The following is a 23641-nucleotide window of genomic DNA, read 5'->3' as shown; positions in this document are numbered from 1 at the left end:
AAATAAGTTTTTTAATAGGATGAAATCTCAGTTTCTCTGGTTCTCCATTTTCTCATATGGAAATATATGAAAACATTAGATTAGATGATCTTCAGGTGGAAACCTTATCTGCAAAAATTCAATGGTTTTGCAAAAATACATTTTAGGGTCATTCTCCTAAAAAATGAGTGGAGTGTTCCTAATAAGAGGAGAACCTGGGTCTCTAATGCACAGTTCATATACCTAGAGAATCCTAGCTGGAGGAGGCTTAGAGCAGGATGGCACAGTGGATAAAGTGCCAGGCCTGAAGTCAGCCAGAACAAATAGGTCATCACATTCTTTTTGGCTGTATCAAGCCACTTAATCTCTGTTTGTCCCAGTTTCTGGACTGTAAAATGGGAATAAGAACACCACCACCTACCTCATTAAATGAGATGATATTTGTAAACCAGTTAGCACAGTGCCCAAGACCTGGTATGTGTTGTATAAATGCTTTCCCTCTTCCCTGGAGAGCTTTTAGTGTCCCAACTGCCTCATATTACAGATAAGATCAAGTGGATTGCCCAAAGCATATATGTCCAATACATGAATGGAGTAACATAAAATAAGTATGAAATGGCCATTTGGAACCAAATAGCTCAATGGAGAGAATGCTGATCCTGCAGTCAGGGAGATTTGAGTTCAAGATCAGCCTCAGATTCTTCCTAGCCATTTGACATTTCCTCCTCTGTAAAATGAGAATTATTGGGGCATTTACTTGTCGCAATGGATAGAGCACCTGAGAAATCAGGAGGACCTGAGTTTACACACACACACACACACATACACATACACACACACATACACACACGACACACACACACACACACACACACACACACACACATAATGTGTATATGGATGAAAAACAAAGACAATCCTTCTGCAGGTACTTACAATCTAATGAAGGAAGACTACACCTAAATTGGGGTTTGGGAATAGGGATGACAGGATAACAATAATTCTTATTGTTACTAAAGTAATGCCAAATGGGATTTTATATTTGATCCTAAGGAGCAACTAGGTCAGCCCGTGATTTAGAAATGTCACTTTGGCAACTAGGTGGGGAATGGAATATAAAGGGAGGAACTTAAGATAAGAAGACCAGTAGGGAGATTATTGCTTTAGCCCAGGTAAGCAATGATAAGGACCTGAAATAGATGGAGAGATAATGACAGATATGAGAGATGAGATTCTAAGAATTAGTTTTTGATTTTTTTCATTAACCTCATTTTGAAATAAAAATAAAAAAGTTCTCCTCTATCCAAGGATATTAAAAAAAAAAAAAAAAAAAAAAAGGAAGAAGAGAAGAAGGATGATCAAGAGGAGGAAGAGGAGTAGGAGGAAGAGGAAAAGAAGAATTTTAAAAGGAAAGTGAGATGGGGAAACAGTTCAGCAAAATAACAAATCACTTGAGTGTAGCAATGTAGGCATTGTTTCACACCCATAGTCCCCATTCTATTTCATGAAGGAAAAGAAGGGTGATTGCTCAGTTCTTCCAGGGCCAAACTTCTTGGTCATGTAATATATAAAGTTTCACTTGTTTCCACTATTTCCAATTACATTGTCATAAGCTTTAGGCATTTTTTTTCCTGCTTTTATTTAGCTTATTTTGTACCAGTCCATTTAGGTCTTTTCATGTATCTCTAAATTATAATTGTTAATTGTAGCAATATTCCATTGCTTTTATGTACCACAGCTTGTTTAGCCATTTCCCAGCCCCAGGCTTTGCATTCTTGGAGACCATAAATATGGCTGAACAACAAATTATTAGTTCAAATAGTTTCAGATAATTGAGAGAGAATAGTTGAATGAGTACTAACAAACCAATAGCACTTCAGAGGAGTGCTAAGACAGGGTAATGTTTCTGAATGAGGAACATTTATTTTGGATTTTAGAAAGTTTCAGGAGATTCAGCTGTTTTAGCCACAGTGATTCATCCTAGAATCACTAATCATCTTCACAAGACTATGAAAATGACTGAGCTTTACATTTTTTCATCCCCAAACCCCTTTTCTTCACCCTTTGTTTTCTTCCTTCCTCAAACCAAATGTTGATGTTCGTAGGAACATTGTAATGCCCAACTTACAGAAAGTTTTATTTTTTTCTAAGTTTCATTTCAGAATTTTTTTCTGTGTTGCAAGTGCACATCAGCATGGGCATTTCCTTCTTTGATCCTCTCTCCCTTCCTCTTATGTCTTCACTTAATGTCCCCTAGATGACTTTCACAATAAAATCACAGATGAATGTATTGTTCTCCTGGGGTCACATCCCTATTTCTTTGAAGATGAGATCATTGGAGTTGGAATCCGATGATCTATATGTAAAGTCCTATCTTTGCATATATGATCTTCAGCATATCATTTCTGAGTTTCCCAGTCTTAGTTTCCCCATCTGTAAAAGAGGCAGCTAGGTATGTAGATCACTGGGCTTAGAGACGGGAAAATCTGAATTCAAATCCAGATTAGTGGTGTGACTCTAAACAATCACTTAACCCCTATTTGCCTCAGTTTGTTATCTGTAAAATGGAGAAGGAAATGGCAAATCACTTTAGTATCTTTGCCAAGAAAACATGCATGGGGTCACAGAGAATTGGACACAGCTGTATGATTGAACAACAACAACAAATAGGCATAGTAGTATTTGGCCAACTTCCTTATACAGTAGTAAAAAATGTACCTTATATAATCTGTAAGGCATTCTATAAAGTATTTCTTCAGTATTTGTGAAATCATTGAGCTTTCTAAGTTGACTGTGTTAGATACATAAGAGGAGATTATATAATAATTCGCATCTTAGGTTAATTATATCTACAGAAAAATAATTCAATCATAGATCTCTGGACTAGAAAGGATCTCTCAGAATCATGTTATCTGGTCCCCTAAAGGCATGAAAGTTGCTCTTATTGTCATTTTCACCATTTTACAGATGAGACAAAAGTGGAAAATTAGGAAAGAGTAGTTCAGTAACTCAGCAATGAAGAAGACGGGGTAGAATGCGTTCTAAGCCTGGGGTATTTAGAATTGAATCCCAGTCAAAGCTGGCCTCTTTGAGTATGGGCAAATTGCTTAACTGCCAAGAGAAATTAAGAGCCCTTGTGTTATTCATTCAGTAAACCTTTAAGTGTTTGATATATGGTAGGCACTGTGCTAAATAGTAAGTGATGAAGAAGGATCAGAACCTGCTTAATGCATTTTTTTTTCTTCTACATTAAATTGAGATTTATAAAGGAAGGAAGGAAGATGATGAATGGGAGAGGAAACTGTCATTTTTCTCATGACTGAGAGAATGGAATTACTTTAGGCTTCTCCATCGTGTCCCCATACCCCATCATTTCTCCTGCTCCCTTTTAGGTATTGCTTCCCTCATTAGATTGTTAGTTCTTTGAGGCCAGAAACTGTCTCTTTTTCATATTTGAATATTCAGTACTTAGCATAACTTCTGGCACATAGTAATGGCTTAATAAATGTTTGTTGAATGCCTATTTGAACTTTGACAGTAATAGTGCAATTTAGAAGTCAAAAGTGTTTAGGGAAAAAAAAAAACAAAAAACATCATTCTGCAAAATCCATCAGCAGCTAGGTAGACTTGTGGGTAGAACATAGAGCCTGGAATTGGGAAGATTTAGATTCAAAATAACTTCAGTCACTTACTAGCTGTGTGACCCTGGATAAGTCATGTTACCTCAGGTTTTTATGTGTAAAAAGAAGATAATAATAGCACCTACTTTGCAATGCTTTCATAAGGATTTGTAAAATGTTTAGAACAATGCTTGGAATAAAGTAAACATTATATAAATGTTTGCTATTATTATTATTAGCCTTATATTACTCTATTTCATCACTATTCCAAGACTCTCTGATTGATTGGTGGGACTTGATCTCCAAACCCTGCTCACAATATCATGAAGATTCTTATCTGACTACTCTATTTGGGATTACTATGACTTCTCTACACGTCTCCTCCTGGAGTACCTTTCTTCTCCTTCAATCCATCCCCCTTTTCATTCTTTTTGTATGTTATCTTCTACCATTAGATTGTAAATTCCTTGATGGCAGGAACTGTAATTTTTGATTTTATATCCCAGTGCTTCACTCAGTGTCTGGCACATACTAGGCTGGGGCATATTGGGTTTGAGATAATTCTAGATACCCAATAAGCAATTAGTGATAGATACACTATTGAAGATCAAGAGAAAGATTAGGGATAGATAATAAAGCTCTGAAAATCACCTGCAGAGAAGATAAATTTAACTCCATGACAGCTAAGGAGATCACCAAGTGACAATATATAGACAGACTCTTGTGTTTGTATCTCCAAAGCATAGCACAGTGCCTAGCACCTGGTCAACATTAATTCATCCAATTTCAAGATCTCCTCTTTTTTTTTTCTTTCTTCACCTGACACGGGGACTAATCTTACCAAGAGAAGTATAGAATAAAGAAGCACACAGATCAAAAAGAGGAAACTCTGAACTTGCTTTCTAGCAAGAAAAAATACTAGAAAAAATAGTTCAGGGAATTACAGATTTAGAGATCGTAGGAACCTTAAAAGACCATCTAGTCCATTCTTCTGAGTTTTATAGGAATCTGAGGCCCCTGTTATTAAATAATTTGTCCATGATATGTAGCAGAAGCATGGACTTTCTAATTCTAGAACCATTGCACTTTTTCCATCCTGAGTTACCTCTCTAACAGTTATTTTTTTTTTTTTTTTTTGCAACTATCACCTTGTGAGAGGAGAGAGTTTTAATTTTATATTTGGAGCTCCATCACCTAGTAGTAAAAATAGTTAATCATCATCACACACAGGTACACATACATACATATACATATTAAGCACCTGCTATACATAAGGCACTATGAAAGATTAAAAATAATCTCTTCTCTCAAGGAGTTTACAGTCCTTGGCACATAGGAAGAGCTTACTAATGCCTGTTAGTGGATCAAATATTGGAAATGAGAATGATTCACCAACTGTCCCTGACATTCTGGAGAATTCAGTAATATAGCTGGCAAGGATTATTCTGTGAGCATACAAAATCCTCCTGTTATAGAATAACCAGATTTTTTTCGTTTTGAGAATGACAACTCTGGTACTTGTATATTTCTATAGTTTTGTTTTCTTTCTTATTTATTATAGTTTTTATTTACCAGATATATGCATGGGTAATTGGACAGCATTGACAATCGCCAAACCTTTTGTTCTAATTTTTCTCCTCCTTCTGCCCACCCCCCTCTCCCAGATGGCAGGTTGACCAATACATGTTAAATATGTTAAAGTATAAATTAATATATTTCTACAGTTAACCACACACATACATAAAAAGACTGTCCCATTGGATTGTAAGCTACTTGAGGGCAGAGTACTTCAATTTTGTCTCTATAAATCCAGCCTTAGCATAGCATCCAACTCATAGTAAGTGATTGACAAATGCTTGTTGACTAATTTTTGTAAAAAGGAGAAAATTAGCCTTTTGAAATGATTTTTCTGAAGGCTTCCCAGTTACTGGGTTGAATGTACTCTGGCATAAATCTAATTTCTTACAAATGTTAGCTATTATTGTTCTTTCAAGCATACCCTGTGCCTCCCAGTTTAAGTGACACTGCATGACCTTGATATATATCTGAATGTCATTGCTTGGACAGTTTCCTAAACCTGGACTTCCTGCTTGGCTTTCTCTCATTCTTTTGTAGAATATCTACCCATGCTCTTTGTTATTATTATTTGTCTTTCTTTCTTCACAAGGACATGACATTAGGAAGGTGATATCATGACATGCAGGTGAATTGTATTTATTTCAGAAAGGGCTATACAAGGTCACCTGCCTGCCTCACTTTCCCCTACAGAGCCATTTGGGTCCAGTGGCCAGATATAGATCAAAACAACTGAAGATGTCCCCTTCCAGTGACTATCTTACATGTTTAATTCAGCTCACGTTTATCGAGAATCTATTATATGTAAGATTGGAGATTACAAACTAGAAAAGAATACTAGAGATGATCTAGTCCAGCTTCCTCTTTTTACAGAGGAAAAAACTAAAGGCCAGAGAAAATAACTTATCCAGAGTGACATGAATTTTAATTACTAGTGTTCCATTGCTCTCAAATGCACTCATATTATCCCTACTGGACCATAGTCTTCTTTAGGCTGGAGCTCAGGTCTTATCTCTTTATCTGCCTCAGGTTCTAGTGATAGTACATCAGTACAGGATTTTTCAAAAAAATTGATTTGTTTTCATTCTCTTCTGGCTTCTGGTTATCCCCCTACTTGTCATTGATAATTTGCACCTGTAACAAAGGACAGACCAAGTCAAAATTCAATCACTTATTGAGTACTGGTAGATTTAATGTAGGAAGAAGATGAAATTATTGTCTTAATTGCAATCACATTTGGTGAATTTCAGTGATCAGTGAACATGGATGAATAGTTTTCTTGAACAGTTGGATAGCCATCATCCTTTTGGTTCTCTTTTAAATTCTGCTCAGGATAGACATAGTTAGCTTTAAAACACAGTCCTCTTAAAGCCCTAAAATATAAATTGCTTCTGTCAGCATATGAAAGTGACTTAATGTGGGTGTGGCTTTTCAAAAACACTCCTGGTCAATCATTGAGATTTTGGATGTTGTAAAATGATATGAATAATGCTATTTTTGTAGGTACCCATTTTTAAAAGTGCAGAGTCCCTTATACTTTTGCCTTTTCAATTCACTTTTCATTTAGGGGTCAGAATAATCTTTAAACATAGATCTGATAATGTCACTTTTCTCAAAAGTTTTGACTTGTTCTCTATTATCTACCTACTATGGGACAGCAGTATAGCAGAATGGCTGGACCTGCAGTCAGGAAGACCAACCTTCCTAAATTCAAAGCTGGCCTTAGACACTTAGTTGTGTGAATTTTAGCAACTCACTTAATCATGTTCTACTGCAATTTCCTCATCTATGAAATGAACTGGAGAAGGAATTAGCAAAGCACTCTAGTATCTTTGCTAAAAAAAACTCCAAATGGGGTTGTGGAGAATCAGACATGACTGAAAATGACTGAATAACATCAGAATTACCTATTATAAAAAGTTCAAACTCTTTTGCTTGGTGTTATTTGCAATTGATTTCCAAACCATTGACCTTCTATATATCTGATTTAGCCAAATTAGATTATAATTTTTTTTTTACTTTTAAAAACTATACTTATAAAATAAAAAAAAAAATAAACAGCAGAACATAAGACAGGATTTAATATAAAGCAAGAAATTTTCATTTCAAGAAAACTTATATAATAAATACTACACATTGTTTTTAAAGCTATTCAGCTTTTCTTTGCTTCCCTATAGGCTTTCTTTTGTTGTAATTTTGTACATTTTTTTTTCTCTCTCTCTTCCCACCACCTAAGAAGGCTATAATTAAGCATATATTATGTATATATACATAAATATCTATAAAGATACACATATGTACATATATGTACTCATCACATATATTTAAGACTAAACTATACTTACTTATATTTGTTATCTATTTCTCTGAAAGTGGATTTTTCATAAGCCCAAATCTTTCCATGTTTTTCTAAATCAATCAGCTCATCATTTACTACACCAGAACAATATACCAATCCAATTATATTCTATTTGAGAGATTGTCTGTGAAGTCCTCTCCCCCCAATTTTCTGTATTCCTCTTCTTGGCTACAGAAGCTTTATTTTTGCAAGAAAAAATTAATTTGAAATGATCAAAATTATCCATTTTATACTCCAACAATGCTCTCACCTTTTAATGTAGTTTGAGGTCTAGTATTACAAATTTGCTTTCTTTACATCTTTCTTCCCCATTTTTTTTGAAGTTCCTGAACTTTTGTTTTTCTAGATGAACTTTGTTATTTTTTTTTTTCCTAACTCAATAAGATAATTTCCTGTTAGTTGAATTAGATGTAATTATCATGTTATTATATTGGCCTTCTCAATTATGGGGAAGGAGTAGGGAGGAGGAAAATAATTTAGAACTTAAATTTTTTTCAAATGAATATTGAAAATTGCTTTTACACATAATTGGAAAACTAAAATATTTAAAGAAAAAAAAGAAAATGAAGAAAAAGAAGGAAGAAAAGAAAACAAGAATTTATTAAGTACCTACTATGTGCCAGATAATTTATAAATCACTGTAACAATCCTGGGAAGTTGGTGCTAATTATCCCCATTTTACATATGGAGAAACAGACTGAGAGAGGTTAAGCAATATGACCATTGGGCCATGCAATTTGTAAATGTTTAAAGCTGAATAGGAACTTCAGTCTTTCTGAGTTAGGAGCAGCAAAGTGGTGAAGTGGTTAGTATGCTCACCTGCAGGAAGATCGGAATTCAAATTCAGCTTTACACTAGCTATGTGACTCTGGGCAAGTCATTCAGTCTTATTTGCCTCAGTTTCCTTATCTGTAAAAAGAGCTAGAAAAGGAAATGCAAACCACTCTAGTATCTTTATCAAGAAAACTCCAAAGGGATCACACAGAGTAGGAAATGATTGAACACTTCCTGCCTCAAGGCCCAGTGTTCTATGTGCTTCATCATTTAGCAAAGTAAAGGAGAGGAACCCCCATCTCTAATCAATTCCAAGTTGAAATTTTCTTTTCAAGGTTGACAGGATACCATATCATCTCCTTAATAAGTTCTAAATGATGGTACTCTTCAGAGTTTGAGAAAATAAATTTTCTTACCAATCCACTTAATCATTTTTTGGGCTTTCTTAAAAGTAGTTTCTTATAAGGCAATATATATATATATATATATATATATATATATATATATATATATATATGTATATATATGTTAAAATTTTAATTAAAGCTTTTTATTTACAAAATATATGCATGGGTAATTTTTCAACATTGACCCTTGCAAAACTTTCTGTTCCAAATTTTTCCCTTTTTCTCCCACCTCTTCTCCTAGATGGCAGGTGGTCCAATACATGTTAAAGATGTTAAAATATATGTTAAGTCCAGTATATGTATACATATTTATACAGTTCTCTTGCTGCACAAGAAAAATCGGCTCTAGAAAGGAAAAAAAAAAAAAAAACCTGAGAAGGAAAACAAAATGTAAGCAAACATCAACAGAAAGCATGAAAATGCTATGTTGTACTCCACACTCAGTTTCCACAGGTTTCTCTCTGGGTGTATATGGCTTTCTTCATTATTGAACAATTGGAACTGGTCTGAATCATCTCATTGTTGAAGAGAGCCACATCCATCAGAATTGATCATCATATAATCTTGTTCCCAGATATAAAAATCTCCTGGTTCTGCTCATTTCACTTAGAATAAGTGAAATAATAGATATGTCTCTCCAGGCCTCTCTGAAATCATCCTGTTGGTCATTTCTTACAGAACAATGATATACCACAATTTATTCCGCCATTCTCCAATTGATGGGTTTCCACATAGTTTCCAGTTTCTGGCCACTACAAAAAGGGCTGCCACAAACATTTTTGCACACGTGGGTGTCTTTCCCTCTTTTAAGATCTCTTTGGGATGTAAGGCAATAGATATAGATAGGAAAGCTTGCAGGAGAGAGAGAAAATCAAAGGCCTCCTAGATCACTTTTAGAAGCACCATTTGACTTTTCTCACACTCTTGGTGTAAAGACTATATTCTGTCAGCTGTACTTCTTTTCTTTTCCAAACTAACTGATAACAGCAGGAATGTTACAAGCATGTAGATCTTGCTTAATCAACAAGTTTTATATTAAGCACAAGTATTCTCTCTCTGTTCTCTAAAACAGAGTTTTGGTTTTTTTCCTTTTCTTTTCTTTTTTCCTGCCTTAATTGTGTGCCCTAGTTTCCATCAAGGAAAGAAAGCCTCTTAGAATTAATGTTAGTACACATCAGTAGTTGAGGGAAGTTTTTCTGGAGGAATGGAATTTTGTGTGCGTATATGTGTAAGGGAGGGCTACCGAAGTCCTTTTGTAATATATTCAGTCACCCAACAAGCCTTTATTAAGGGCTTTCAATGTGCCAAGAACTTTGCTAGGCAATGGAAAATAGAAGATGGCTATTTCTGGACCCAGTGGTTTGTGACCAGTTTAGATTTAGGATACAAATTCAAATAATCAACTATCTTGCAATCCGTGTTCACCAAAGTGTGTTGTACATAGTTACTATGGAATGCAGAAATATATCTGTGCCTTTGAGAAGTTTATAAGACTACTTGAAATACATGAAACCATATTGAACAAAGGTGTGGTATATGATTCAGTGATCAGTCCTGAGGTTCTGACAAGGAAGGGTGTGACTTCAAAGGCTCTCATCTCCTCTGACTAATAGCTGACTGCTTACTGAAACAACAGCCTCAGAGTTTCATCTTCAAGATTTGGAGATCCAGCTAATATACAAGTACAATGTAGGGGAAACATTTTAGATTGCCATCATTTCTTTGTCAGTATAAAATATGCTATGGACAACCTTACTCTTTATGTATTGCTTTTCATACATATCTCAAGAAACCAAGAAAAGCTTATGGGATTTTTTAAGTGACTCTTTACTTTTTCCCTTCCTAATTAATGTAGCATGGTGGCACAGTGAACAGAGTTTGAGGTCTGAAATCAGGAAAACTTGAGTTCAAATCCAGCTTCGGACACTTATTAGACAATCTCTGTCTTAGTTTACCCAGCTATAAAATAGGGATAATAATAGCACCCCCTTCTCGTGACTGTGAAGATAGTACTTATAAATTGCTTAACATCATCCCTGGCTCATAGTAGGCAAATTTATTTCTTCCCCTCCATATTCCATATCCCTCCATAAATTTCAAATATATAGAGAATTCACATAAGTGAGCTTCCCTGTGTCTAGAACTCTCCCTTCTTCAAATCTCTCCCCCTTTTAAAATATTTTGAGGCTCATCCTAGGTGGCATTTCTTTCAAATTATTGCCCAATTTTTAGCTGCTCTCTCTCTTTGAGCCAATTCAATTCAATAAGCATTTTTAAGTATCTTATTGCCAAGAGCAATAGGTACCAGAGACAGAAACAAAAATGAAATAGTCCGTCTTTTAGGAAGAGAGGTAATAATTTTTATACAAATAAATGCAAAATATACAAAAAGTACATACAAATTAGTTTCTAGGAGAATGGATAGATTGCCTTATATCGAAGTTGGATAGTTCTATTTGTATCTCCTTGAGAATGTGAGGCCCTTGCTTTTGTATCCTCAGGGCTCAGTACAGATCTAGCCCAAACTGGGTGATTAGTGATGAATTGAGGATTCTGTCTGAGGACTTTGCTACCTCTCTTCTAGTTGTGTTAAAAGGATTTTAGGAATTTTTGAGTTATGGACTCCTACTGATTAAGTACTTAATTTAAATGGAAATGAATCATAGACAAACTGCCTAAAAGTGGAACAGCTAGGCTGAATGTTAGAGAAAGAAGGCCATTGGCAGATACTTTAAAGGAGGGAGGAGTTTGGAGAAGTTTTTCTCGTGGAGGAGCTCAGTTTCTCTGTGGAAGTGAAAGTAATGACAGTCAAACAACAGATATTGCATCACTTCTTCAAGCTGGAAGAAGAGGTAAGACCATGAGAGAAAGGAATGTTAGATCTTAGAAATGAAGAGATTTGGGTCATTCTTGACAGCTCTGTCTGGGATTCAATTGAATTGAAATCAAGTTAATTTAATTCAAATATTAAGGGCTACTATATATACAATAAGGCATTACAACCTGGGGAAGGTTTAAGTTTTATATAAGATCATGTGACTTCAGCCCAGTCCCACAAACTTGAGAAGACTTCATTCAATCAGTCCTATTCACCCTTAAGTTCTTGTGAACATAAAGTTTCATTTGATTTGATTTTACCATTCTTGGATTTGATCTAGGCATGCTATCAAATAAATACATATATATATTTCTGAAGATAAAAATTGTCATTAATTTATTAAACAAACATTAATGATTCCTTTGTGCAAGAAATGGTGTATTCAGAGTTCTTTACCTCTAGTCAATGAACTTTTTTTTTTTAATGTTAATAACTATTTTAATATGATTGGTTTCTGTCATAATAGTAATTCTTTTAGGGTTCTAAATTCTTCTTTGTATTTCGCCTGCCAATCAACAGCATATTCACACCTTACGGCATATTCCCCTTCTTCTGGTTAATTGTGAATTCTACTGGTGAACTTGTCTTTTCATTGTTAATTGTTAATTAAAAAAAAAAAAACCTTTTATTGCTAACTATCTGCTCTCAGATTTATTTCATATTTTCCATTCCTGATGTCTATTTCCCCTCTTTATCTGTCCTTAGCTTCTTTTGGCAAAGAATGTCTTTGTGAATTCATCACTTGGCTGAACTCCATCATCTGCTGTCAGATCTCATCATTTGGTTCTGAACTCTAATCTCATCAGTGGCATCCTTCTAAGATACCTCCAGTTTATTTATGTTGTCTCTCTGGTCTCCCTCCCCATTAGATTATGAGCTACTTGAGAACAGGGACCATTATTTTGTTTGGAGTTTGGAGTAGTATTTTTTGTTTGAGGAGTTATTGTTTTTGTTTTCTTTGTCTTTCCAGTACTTAGCACAATGCCTTACCTGTACTAATATTAATATAGTAAAATTAATAAATGCTTGTTTTTTTGACTTGACAACTTGTCTGGAAGTAAAGACCTAAAGGAATAAGAAGGTCTCAAAACCAAAGCCTTCTTTCCTTGAGAAAGGTGGGAATTTATTATGAGAGTAAATTAATAGCAACTACGTTGAGAGGAGAGGTATCTGATTAATCAATAAACATTTATTATTCACTGTTTTTCAGGTACTGTCCTAGGTACTAGGGGAGATGGGAGAGGTGATGTTGATTAAAAATCATTGTGCCATCTTTTATGACAAACAACCTTTTAAAATATATTTTTTTCAATCAGCAAAAATCTTCCCCCCTCTTATTTCTGACCCTTCCTCCCACCACACACACTAATTGAGGGGGGAACACAAAATCTTTTTTTCAAGCAAAAAAATAAAAAATAAAAATAAAACTTCCACAGTGACTATGTCAAAAAAAAAAAAAAAAAAAGTGATGACTTATTCTGCACCTAGTCTTTTTTATCTGTCTGCTAGGTTGCTGTACAATCATTAGTCTTGAGATTGGTCTTTACAATGATCCATTCAATAAGTTTTTACTAAAACATTTGTACTGGAGATATAAGTAAGAAATAAGCAGTTCCTGCCCTCAAGGAGCTTATGGTGTAATGGGTAGAGACAAAACAAAAAGTGAAAGGGGCAAAAAGGATGGGGATAGGTATGTGTTTGGGAATGACATTCCCTCAGGTTATAACCCTGCAGCTGGCGGCTGCTGGAGAAAGTTGTTGGCCAGAAACTTCGGTAAATTCCAAGCCCTAAAGGTAGATTTTGGGAGGAGTTTTACTGCTCTAATCCCTAACCTTCCCTTTCGAGGGGAGAGGCAACCCGAGGGAGTTGGCTAGGTGTAAAGTATCAGAAACTGAGTCTGTTGATCTGGTGATGAGATTTTTGATGATCCACTTTTCTTGGGAGAGGCTTATTGAGAGTTACCTGGGAACTGATCAGAATTCCTAATTCTTTAACAGTTGTCTTCACTATAGCAATAACCTTAACAATACTTTAACCTTAACAAGCAATAACACTTTGCTAGAGAGGAGTCTAAAAGAGATGGAATCACCAGAGTAGAGATGAGTGAAACATGGGGTGGGGAAAAAAAAAGCCAAATTTATTATTATTTTTTTCCTACACTATCTTGTTACTTCGTCCTGTGTCAAAGGAAACTAGCAAGTTTATCTCAGGATTTCATTGGTTTGCCTCAAGTCAATATGATTTGGTTTGCAGGCAGGTGCCACCATTCCTAAGAATGGAGAAGAGATAGAGACCATACCTTTGGGCCACGTCAGCATTCATCTCTTTTATCCTTTTTTTCTTCCTAATCCTAACGCTATCCTTCTTTTATTCTGGCAAATCGCTCCAATATCTTTACTAAGAAAACCCCAAATGGGATCACAATTACCCAGATACGACCCTACTGAAAGGACTCAACAAGAATACAAGTGCCGTAGGGAAGGATGCCCAAACAAAAAACAGAGCAGGATACAAGCAGCAAAAGATCTAAGTATTTCAGAGCTAGGTTAGAATCTGGAAGATCTGGTATTGTAGCAAGCTTCTCTCAGAAATGCAAACTAGGGTCTGGTCTTCCAAAGGTTAGGGAAGAATCTCAAGGCTAGTCTAAACTTGGCTGGTAGGGTAGTTTAAAATACCAGTTAACAACTCTACTCATTTCTGTTGTTTATGAAGATTTTTATATGTGATGTTCTGTAAAAGTATGGAAACCAAAACATATATATGACTAGATAGATTGTCATTTAAACTGTGTGTGAACTGTAGAAATTTATACAGGTGATATAAGTAATAATAATTATTGTTCAGTCTTATCCAACTCTTTGTGACCCCATTTGAGTTTTTTGTTTTTTGCAAAGATAATGAAATGGTTTTCCATTTCTTTTTCCAGCTCATTTTACAGAGGAGAAAACTGAGGCAGAGTTAAGTCCAGGTTGTACTTGCTAGAAAGGCTAGATTTGAACTCAAAGAGGAATCTTCCTGACTCCAAGCTTAGCATTCTATCCACTGAATCACTTACATGCTCATAATAATAGCTAGTGTTTATATGATAGCCCCTACAGTGTGCCAGACACTATGTTAAGCACTTTACAAATATCTCATTTGATCCTCACAACAACCTGGGAGATAAAATTATCCCCATGAAATTTTTTATTGAATCGTTTCAATGCTGTCTGACTGTGATTCTCTTTGGATTTTTCTTGGCAAAACTACTGGAGTGGTTTGCCATTCCTTCTCCAGTTCATTTTACAGATAAGGAAATAGAGGCAAACCGGGTTAAGTGACTTGCTTAGTCACAGGACTAATCAGTGGTCTGGTGGACTTTGAACTCAATCATAGGGATAGATAGGAAAGGTAAAAACAAAAAGAAGTTAAGTAATATCCAGGATATGTTAAAGATACACATAAATGTAGATCTGTTATTAAATGTAAAACTATGCAGTTGATATACAAAATGTACATGTGCCATTGTTAATAATGATAGAGTCTCATTTAAAGAAAGTGTATGCCCTACTAGGTTTTTTAATTATGACAATAAAGAATTGCATATGAGATTCTGAATCTTTACTACAGTTTTAAAAATATATATATAAGTATGTATTGAGGGCTTTAAAAGAATATATTAAATTTAGCACAAGAACGACATTGTGCTCATCTCTGCCCTCTTCAAACCTGTTTATTTTGGTGAATGTTTACATATACTCCTCCTTCTCCTTTTGACTTTTCTGTTGACATGTCCTTTTCTTCTGTCTCATCTCTGTCCTCTTCAAACCTGTTTATTTTGGTGAATGTTTACATATATTCCTCCTCCTCCTTTCGACTTTTTTGTTGACATGTCCTTTTCTTCTGTCTCATCTTTTTTCATTCCCTTTAATTTTTTGTCTTCTTTTCATCTCTTGCCCTCTTTATTATTGTCACTTGAAAAGGAAATTTAAAACGTGGGAGATTACAGTAAAGTCATTGAATGGTATATTGGTGCAAATATTGGAGTTGGAAGTAGAAAAGAACTTGGATCAAATCTCACTCTGCCACCTTAATTCCAAAAAAGGTGTTATGGGCATAGTATTCTAGACATTAGAGATCAAAAGATAAAAGATTCTACTGAAAGAATTTGTCCCTTGTTCTTGAAGAGGACCATCAGGGAGGTGATGCCATGACATGCAAGTGAATTGGATCAGGATAATTAGAGATGGTCCTGGATGCAACGGGAGACCAATTTTTATTTTATTTATTTATTTGCTGAAAGAATACTAATTTTGAAACAATATGTATAATAAAAAGTCATTTGAGAAGAGGGTGAGGTGGAGAGTGGAGAAGAATCTGAGAAGACTTCACTACCACTTTTTGGAATCCCTGCTTTCCTTCAAAGCTCAGCATAAACTCTGGCTCTTAAATTGTCCCCTCCCCCTGCTAGTGGCTCCTCCTCACTCAATTACCTTGAAATTGGACCCAGAGTAGTCTAATAGGTAGAACACCTGGCTGCTAAATCACTCAATACCTAGTTTGAATTCCTTCCTTTGATACCTATCAGCTACAAGAAGCCTCTGGGTAGGGCACTTAATTCTCAATGACCCAAGCAAATTTTAGATTATAAATTTGAGAAGAGATACACTAGTAGAGAAACTGTTAAATCAGAGATTTAGTCAATATATCTATCTACCTTATATATGTATATGTATATATTTATATGTATGTGTATATATGTACATGTATACATATTGGTTTGTTTGGATAGTTCCTTGGAAAATAGTATTAATTTTTGTCTTTATATTTCTACTACTTTGAACAGTTACATGAACAGTTTTACATAGGATTGAGGCTGGGACTATTATTTCATTTATAAAGCTAACTCCTAGATGTAATTATCTCTTGGTAGACTTCTCTCTACCAATGCAAGTCCACATCTTTTCTAGAATTTATAGACATAAAGACTTCCCTCAAGCATTGAGAAATCAAAAGTTTTGCCCTGGGTACAGCCAGAGGCAATATGTGAAGCTAAATCTTCCTAATTTTAAATCCAAGCTTTTTACTATCCCAGGGTGCTTACCCAAGTAAAGAAAGCTAACATATACTTGATTATTGATTGTTATGAGGAGGTTGGCACTTGGGCTCAGCCTTGCAGCTCTCGAAGATTCTGAGATACAGAGGCAAGGAAGGAGGGAGAGATCCTCCCCAAGCATTGATGCCCAACCTGTAAAGCCAACAGAATTGTAATAAGCTAGCTTTTACATACCACTTTAAGGTTTACCAAGTGCTTTACTTATATTATCTCATTTGATCTTCATAAAAATCCCATTGATGACTTTTATTATTGCCCTTATTTTCACACAGATGAGGAAACTAAGACAGGATTTGAACACAGGTTTTTATGATTCCAGGTCCCACATTCTATTATACACTGTCTCAAACAAAAAGTCATAGAGAATCATAGGATCTCATAGTTGGAAGACGGCACAGAGACCATCTAGTCTGACCCATATCTTGTCCAATGAGAATCCTCTTTACTTCTTATCCATCCTTTTGTGGAGGCCCTTGATTTTGGAGAAGTAGTAGGAGACCACTTTCACTGGAGAGATTCCTCATATAAGTTTTCCATGAGATTTGTAGATGTTCTATTTTATCCCATATACTTTATATTATATTCTCAATGTGAGCATCTCCCCAATTCCATGACAGATATATTTCAGTCTTCAGGAAAAGGCCAAAAATTATAGAGGTTAATCATGAAACAGTGAGTCAAAGGAAGTTTTGTTACTGCACTTAATTTTTAAATATTTCCTTTCTGAAATAAGAGAATTTAAGCAGTCATAATAAAGAAAATTAAATTCCATCTTTCTTTTGACAAAGTATGATGTGAAATATATTTACTACAATTAAAAAATGTTTATATTTTCTTACTGAAAAACAAAACTGATTTTTAAAGAATTCACCATGCAGCTTAGCACAAAGCCAAAGAAATTTAAGAACTTCCCTTTCTCGGTTAAAGCTTGCTCTGTCCCTTGGTTTTTAGAGGAAATTCTTATAGCCCATGGGAAAGGAAAAAAAAAAAAAAAGATTTGTAATCTCTAGTTCCTATTGAAGTTACTAAAACGTGGCCAAGCCTTAGGTCCACGCCCCTTCCACTTTCTGACGTCATACTATTTTTGTCTTTGAATAGCTCATTGACACGATCGCCTCGGAGATCGGAGAACTGAAACAAGAGATGGTACAGACAGATGTCAGCTTAGAAGATGGATTGGAACCCATTGAAATACCCAGGTGACTCCCAAATCTCTTCATTCACGGAGGGGAAGAAATAAAGAAGGCAAGATGAACTGCTTTAGTTAGGAGAGTTGAGGTTTGTGTTCCATGGGAACCATACAGCTTTATTAGTCCTCGGAGGTAGGAGTGGCTTATGAATGGAAGTTGTATGTTTGTTTAAATTGCTTTGAATGTCCTACCTGCACTTGAACTTTGCTTCCTGCTGGCATTGGTACTAAAGAAATATTGAATTACCTTTACAGTATTCAGCTGACATTCATTTGGGGGGAAGAAATTAAGAGATCCTTTGTAAGCTAATTAGAACTAAGTCTGGCTGTTATCATTGCACAGAGGACAGCACAAAGGGGAGTCTTTTATTTTCAGTTCATAATAAATCAAAAGAGATCATTTGATGGTCCCCTTGAAATAATCTGCCAAAGCCAAATTGTTAACTCACCAATAATAGGACGGGACATGGACTGGTATTGCTAGAAATGATTTAGAAAGCAGCAGCAGTGATAGAAATATCTGGAGGTCTTGTTTCTTTGGATTTTTAATGTAAAATCTCAATATACAAAGAAGGAAACAGATATTATGATGACAAAATAGGGAAAACACTAGAATTAAAGATATTAATAACCACAATTCCTTGGACAGCATCCTTGTATCAGCAATTCTTCTGAATGGGCTATTGACACTTAGTTCAATCATCTCATCCTGAGTATCAGGTTTATAAAATGAATTTTCCTGACTGCTGGGGAGAAATGAAATGCAGGAGAAGCACAGTGAAGGAAAACCCAAGTGTTCTAGCAGGTTTTAAACCTGCTAGACTTGTTTGCTGAGATAGTATGAGGAGGAGATACCACAGCCCCAGGGAGCTCTTCTGCTACAAGGTTGTTATAATTTTTTTTTACCAATCTTATTTCTCTAGTAGAACTGTTACTTCCTTACCTCTGGAATTTTTGTGTATCCAGATGGTTGATTGGGCAATTGGATAGTCTTTAATCATTAATATAGCCCTTCTAAAGTCTCAGAAGTAATAGCTCCCCCTGGGGCCTCACACAATTCTTGTTTTATACCTCTTTAATGCTCTTATCACCACATAAGATTGAATATTCTTATCTGTCATTGTCATATCTTTCTATTTGATTGCAAGTTCAAATAAGATAATGTAATTCAAAATACTTTGAAAACCTTAAAACACTAAATAAAGGCTGTCTGTCATGTGATTTCTCTCTCTCTCTCTCTCTCTCTCTCTCTCTCTCTCTCTCTCTCTCTCTCTCTCTCTCTCTCTCTCTCTCTCTTTCTCTCTCTCTCTCTCTCCCCTTTGTGGTTACATTCCTTGAGAAGTCTGTCTACAATAAGTGCCTCTACTGCCTTTCCTTTCACTCCTTTCTTAAATCTTTCAAAGTTTGGCTTCTGACCTCAACATTCTTCAACCAAAACCATGTTCTCCAAAGTCACTAATGATCTCATAATGCGAGATCTAATGGCCTTCTCTCATTTCTTACTCTTCTTGACCCCTCTTCAATCTTTGAAGGTTTTCATGACCCTGCTCTCCTGGTTCTCTCCCTAATTTGTGCCTTTTCCTCTTTCTCCTTGGCTGGGTCATCATCTATCATCACTAAATTTGGGGGTATATCCCAAGGCTTTGTCCTGGGCCTTCTTCTCCCTCTATATTACTTCTCTTAGTAATTTCATCAGCTCCCATGTTTTCAATCATTATTTCTATGCACATAACTCATACTTATCCAGCTTAACCATTCTTCTGATTTTCAACTATTAGCCATACATAACTGGATATCTGTTAAAAAGTCCAAAATTGGACAAACATCTCTCCCCTCCTCCCCAAAAACCTTTCTCCTCCTCCTAAATTCTCTATTACTGGTTTAGAATACTGTCATCTTCCAGAGTTGCAACCTAAGTGTCATCCCATACTCTTCACTTTTTCTTAATCCATCCAGACTCTCATATCAGTTGTCAAATCTTATCTATTGATTTCTGTTAGATATGTCCCCTTTTCTTCCTGACTCTACAAGCAACCTAGATCAAATCTCTCCTCATTCCATCCATTCTCCACCAACCTGTCAAGTTGATGTTCCAAAAATGCAGAACTGATCATCTCACCCCACTCCCCTTTCAGTTAGCTGCAGTTGCTCCTTTTTGTCCTCAAGATCAAAAATACAATCCTTTGTTTAGTTCTTGAAAAATCTTTCATAACCTGACCCTGGCTCCTTTCTATCTTTCCAATATATTATGCCTTACTGCTCTCCAACTGTTATATGATCCAGTGCTAGCACAAGACTTCCATTAGCCATCTCAATGCATTTTCCTACACCTGGAATTCTCTCTGTCCTCAAATATACCCTTTGGCTTCTCTGGCTTCCTTTAAGTCTCAGCCAAAGCTTCACTTTCTTCAAGAAGCCTGTCCCAGTAGTCCTTAATCTTAGTGACATCCCTCTGAGAGACTACTCCCAATTTATCCTATAGTATGTCTTATTTGTACATGAGTACAAAACTGTTTACACATAATCTCCTTCATTAAACTGAATTCCTTGAGATCAGTGCTTAGCAATTTGCCTAGCACATAGGAGGCATTTAAAAAATACTATTTGACTGGCTGACTGCCTGGTATAGTGGATAAAGTCATTTGAGTTCCTACCTTTACTACACCATCTTGTCTCCACCTCTCATTTGAAGCAAGGAAAAGTTAGGTTCAACTCCTACCTCAGACACTAGCTAAATAATCCTGAGCAAGTCATTTAATAGCCCTTGGTTCCCACATCTGTAAAATTAGCAAATTAGACTCCACATTCTCTAATGTCTCTTCTACTGCTAGACCTATGATCCTATTAAATGATGCTTATAACAGATAGCTATCATATAGATTGCTAACTATAACATAGATCTTGCATTCCATGGGAAAAATATAAATACATAAATAATTCATTCAAAAGAGAGTAAGAGGCTAAGCACTATTGTGTGGTTCAAACCTGAAAAGGCCTTGTATAGGAAGAATAATTAATATTGAAGTTGGGACTTGAAAGAAGAAAAGGTATCCAAGTTGGGAACTTGAAGGAAGGCAGGGACTTCAACAGTACAGAGTAAGTGACACAAATGAATACAGGAACAAGTACTAGACAGGTAAATTGAAATCAGATTAGAAAGGATTGTGCCAGACCTGTGAATTGATCATTTATTCAGTAGGTAATATAGAGCCATTGAAAGTTTATTTTTTTTTTTATTTATATTTTTTATCTGTTCTTCTAGTAATCTAGCCTCAGATACATAGTAGTTGTATGACCCTGGGCAAGTCATTTAACCCTGTTTTCCTCAGTTTTCTCATCTGTAAAACAACCTGGAGAAGGAAATAGCAAACCACTCCAGCATTTTTGCCAAAAAACTCCAAATTGGGTCTTGAAGAATTGGCTACAATTCAAATGACATTGTTTTAGTAATATGTTAGGAAGATTATTCAAGAGATTGTGTTAAACAAGAATTAGAAAGGGAATGGATTAGAGTCAGGAAGATCCAAGGGAAGGTGTTATATTACTAGTCTAGATGAGAAGAGAATTGGAAAGAATATAGTTGCAACAGAAGTAGACAAATAAATTATTTGAGAAAGATATTGTAAAAACAACAGGATTTAACTACTGATGGGAAGTGAAGGTTGAAAGAGTGAAAATAAATATAAATATAAATAGTTATAAGCAAAATTATGTGTTATTAACAAAAGTAAAGAGATTAGTGGGATGAGTTAGAGAAAAAGATGTAGAATTCCATTGTAACCATGTTAAATTATCAAAGTGAAGAGTCTGTTAGAAATAAGAGTAGAACAATAGGGAGAATGAGTAAAGGAGAGAGATAGAATTAAAATGTGTTTGCAAGGGGCAATTCTTGGTGGTACAGTGTATAGAGCAGCCAGCCTTAAGAGTTAGGAGGACCTGCATTCAAATGTGGCCTCAGATACTTATTAGCTATGTGATTCTGGGAAAGTCACTTAACCCTAATTGCCTCTAAAAAAAAAAAAAAAAGAAATGAAAGAAACCACATCATTTGCATAGAGGTGATTATTGAAGTCATGGAACTAAAAAGTCTTTTCAAGTATAGAGAGGAAAGTGAAGAGGGCTTAGTTCAAAATTCTGGGGAATAATCATTTTTCAGGGATAAGAGGAGACAATGAAAGAGAAAAGTCACAGAAATAAGAGAATCGTGAGAAAAGAAGGAGGAGACTTCTGCCAAGGGATGAGAGGATATTATAAAGAAAGGGCTAGCCACTGTGTCAAATGTTCAAGGAAGTTAAGGAAAATGAGAGGAAAAAATGGATTTGATGATAAGGAAATGATTCTGACTTCGGAGATAGTTTTATTTAGAAGGCTGTTAGAGATGAAAGCCAGACTACAAGGGGGTGACAAGATGATGAAGTAATGGAGGCAGATATTGAATGTAGCTTAAATGTATGAAGGAACCAAAGGAATATTTTTTCAGAGGAGAGACAGCATATTTGTGAGGGGAAGAAGTAAATGGGTGTAAGTGATTGAAGATTCATAAGCACCCTATATATAGCAGATAAAGTCTGAATTTTGAATAAGGAAGATCAGAATTCATATTCCATCTCGTGCTCAATTTCATCTCATGCTGTATCTGGGCAAGTCACTGAATCTTTTAAGCTTGTATTTTTTCATGTAAACAAAGTCTAATATTAGCAATTACCTTTTAAATTGTGAACATCAAATAAGATAAAACATTCTACAAATCATAAATCACTAAAGAAATGTGGCTTGTTATAGAACAAGATCATGGATAGGTTAGATGAAAAACTGAGCAAATGGGGAGTGGTTTGATAACATAAAAACTACATTATTATCAAAATTTTGAATGTCTGATGCAAAAATTGAGTTTCTATATACTCTGGACTTGTTTATTGCATTGCCATCTTTTACTAGGGTTTCTGGAATTATGATCAACAACAATAATAACAAATTTTTGTGGCTACATTAATTGGTTTAATCTTTAAAGAAAACTCGTAGAGGAAGCAGCTAGGTGGTATATTAGGTAGAGTACCAGTCCTGAAGTCAGGAGGATCTGAGTTCAAATCTGGCCTCAGACACTTAACACTTCCTAGCTGTATGACCTTGGGGAAGTCACTTAATCCCAATCGCCTCAGCAATAAAAAAGAAAATTCATTGGCATCCAAGAGAATCTTCAGAGATATCGAAATGATTTTTTTTTTCTAAAACTGGATTAGATAATTATTTATTGCTGAATATAGAGTATTGGACCTGCAATCAGGACCACCAAAATTCAAAATCAACCTCAAATACTTACTAACTAGGTGATCCTGGGCAAATCATTTAAACTCTGTTTGCCTCAATTTCTACATCTGTTATTATCTGAGGATAATAATAGCACCTACCTCCCAGGATTGTTGTGAGTAAATGAAATAATTATAAAGCACTTAGCATATAGTATTGTATAAATGTTCCTAATATCATTATTATAAGTAAAGCACATTTGAAACTTAAAATGCTATATAAATTATAGCAATTATCACTTATTTATTCTTTGGACAGTGGACAAAATTCACTACAGTTTGGCATGTCATTGGCATGATCATTTGCTTTCTTTATTTTTGATCCATAATGCTTATAGGATTTACATTTATATTGAACCCTTAATTCTTTTCTAATCATACATTTCTTCACTTCTCTTCTTTATATAAATAGATTTCTTAAGCACAGGTCAACTTGGGAATTCTTGATGCCTTCAGTCA

The 23641-nt window shown here is 35.3% G+C and overlaps 1 protein-coding gene across 3 annotated transcripts in view; it reads left to right on the top strand.

Moving 5' to 3' along the window:
- The window catches only part of RIN2 (Ras and Rab interactor 2), a 233937-nt gene that overhangs the window by 157810 nt on the left and 52486 nt on the right, over positions 1–23641 (top strand). For 2 of the 3 annotated variants that reach the window (XM_074287754.1, XM_074287755.1), the window contains one exon: positions 17786–17886. In XM_074287754.1, coding sequence (XP_074143855.1) covers positions 17786–17886 — 101 coding nt within the window. Of the gene's footprint in view, positions 1–11500; positions 11567–17785; positions 17887–23641 lie in introns of those variants that run through there. The other variant, XM_074287756.1, reaches the window with a different exon arrangement.

The sequence above is a fragment of the Sminthopsis crassicaudata genome, chromosome 2, assembly GCF_048593235.1.
Source record: "Sminthopsis crassicaudata isolate SCR6 chromosome 2, ASM4859323v1, whole genome shotgun sequence".
NCBI lineage: Eukaryota > Metazoa > Chordata > Mammalia > Dasyuromorphia > Dasyuridae > Sminthopsis > Sminthopsis crassicaudata.
This window is presented reverse-complemented; position numbering and strand designations above follow the sequence as displayed.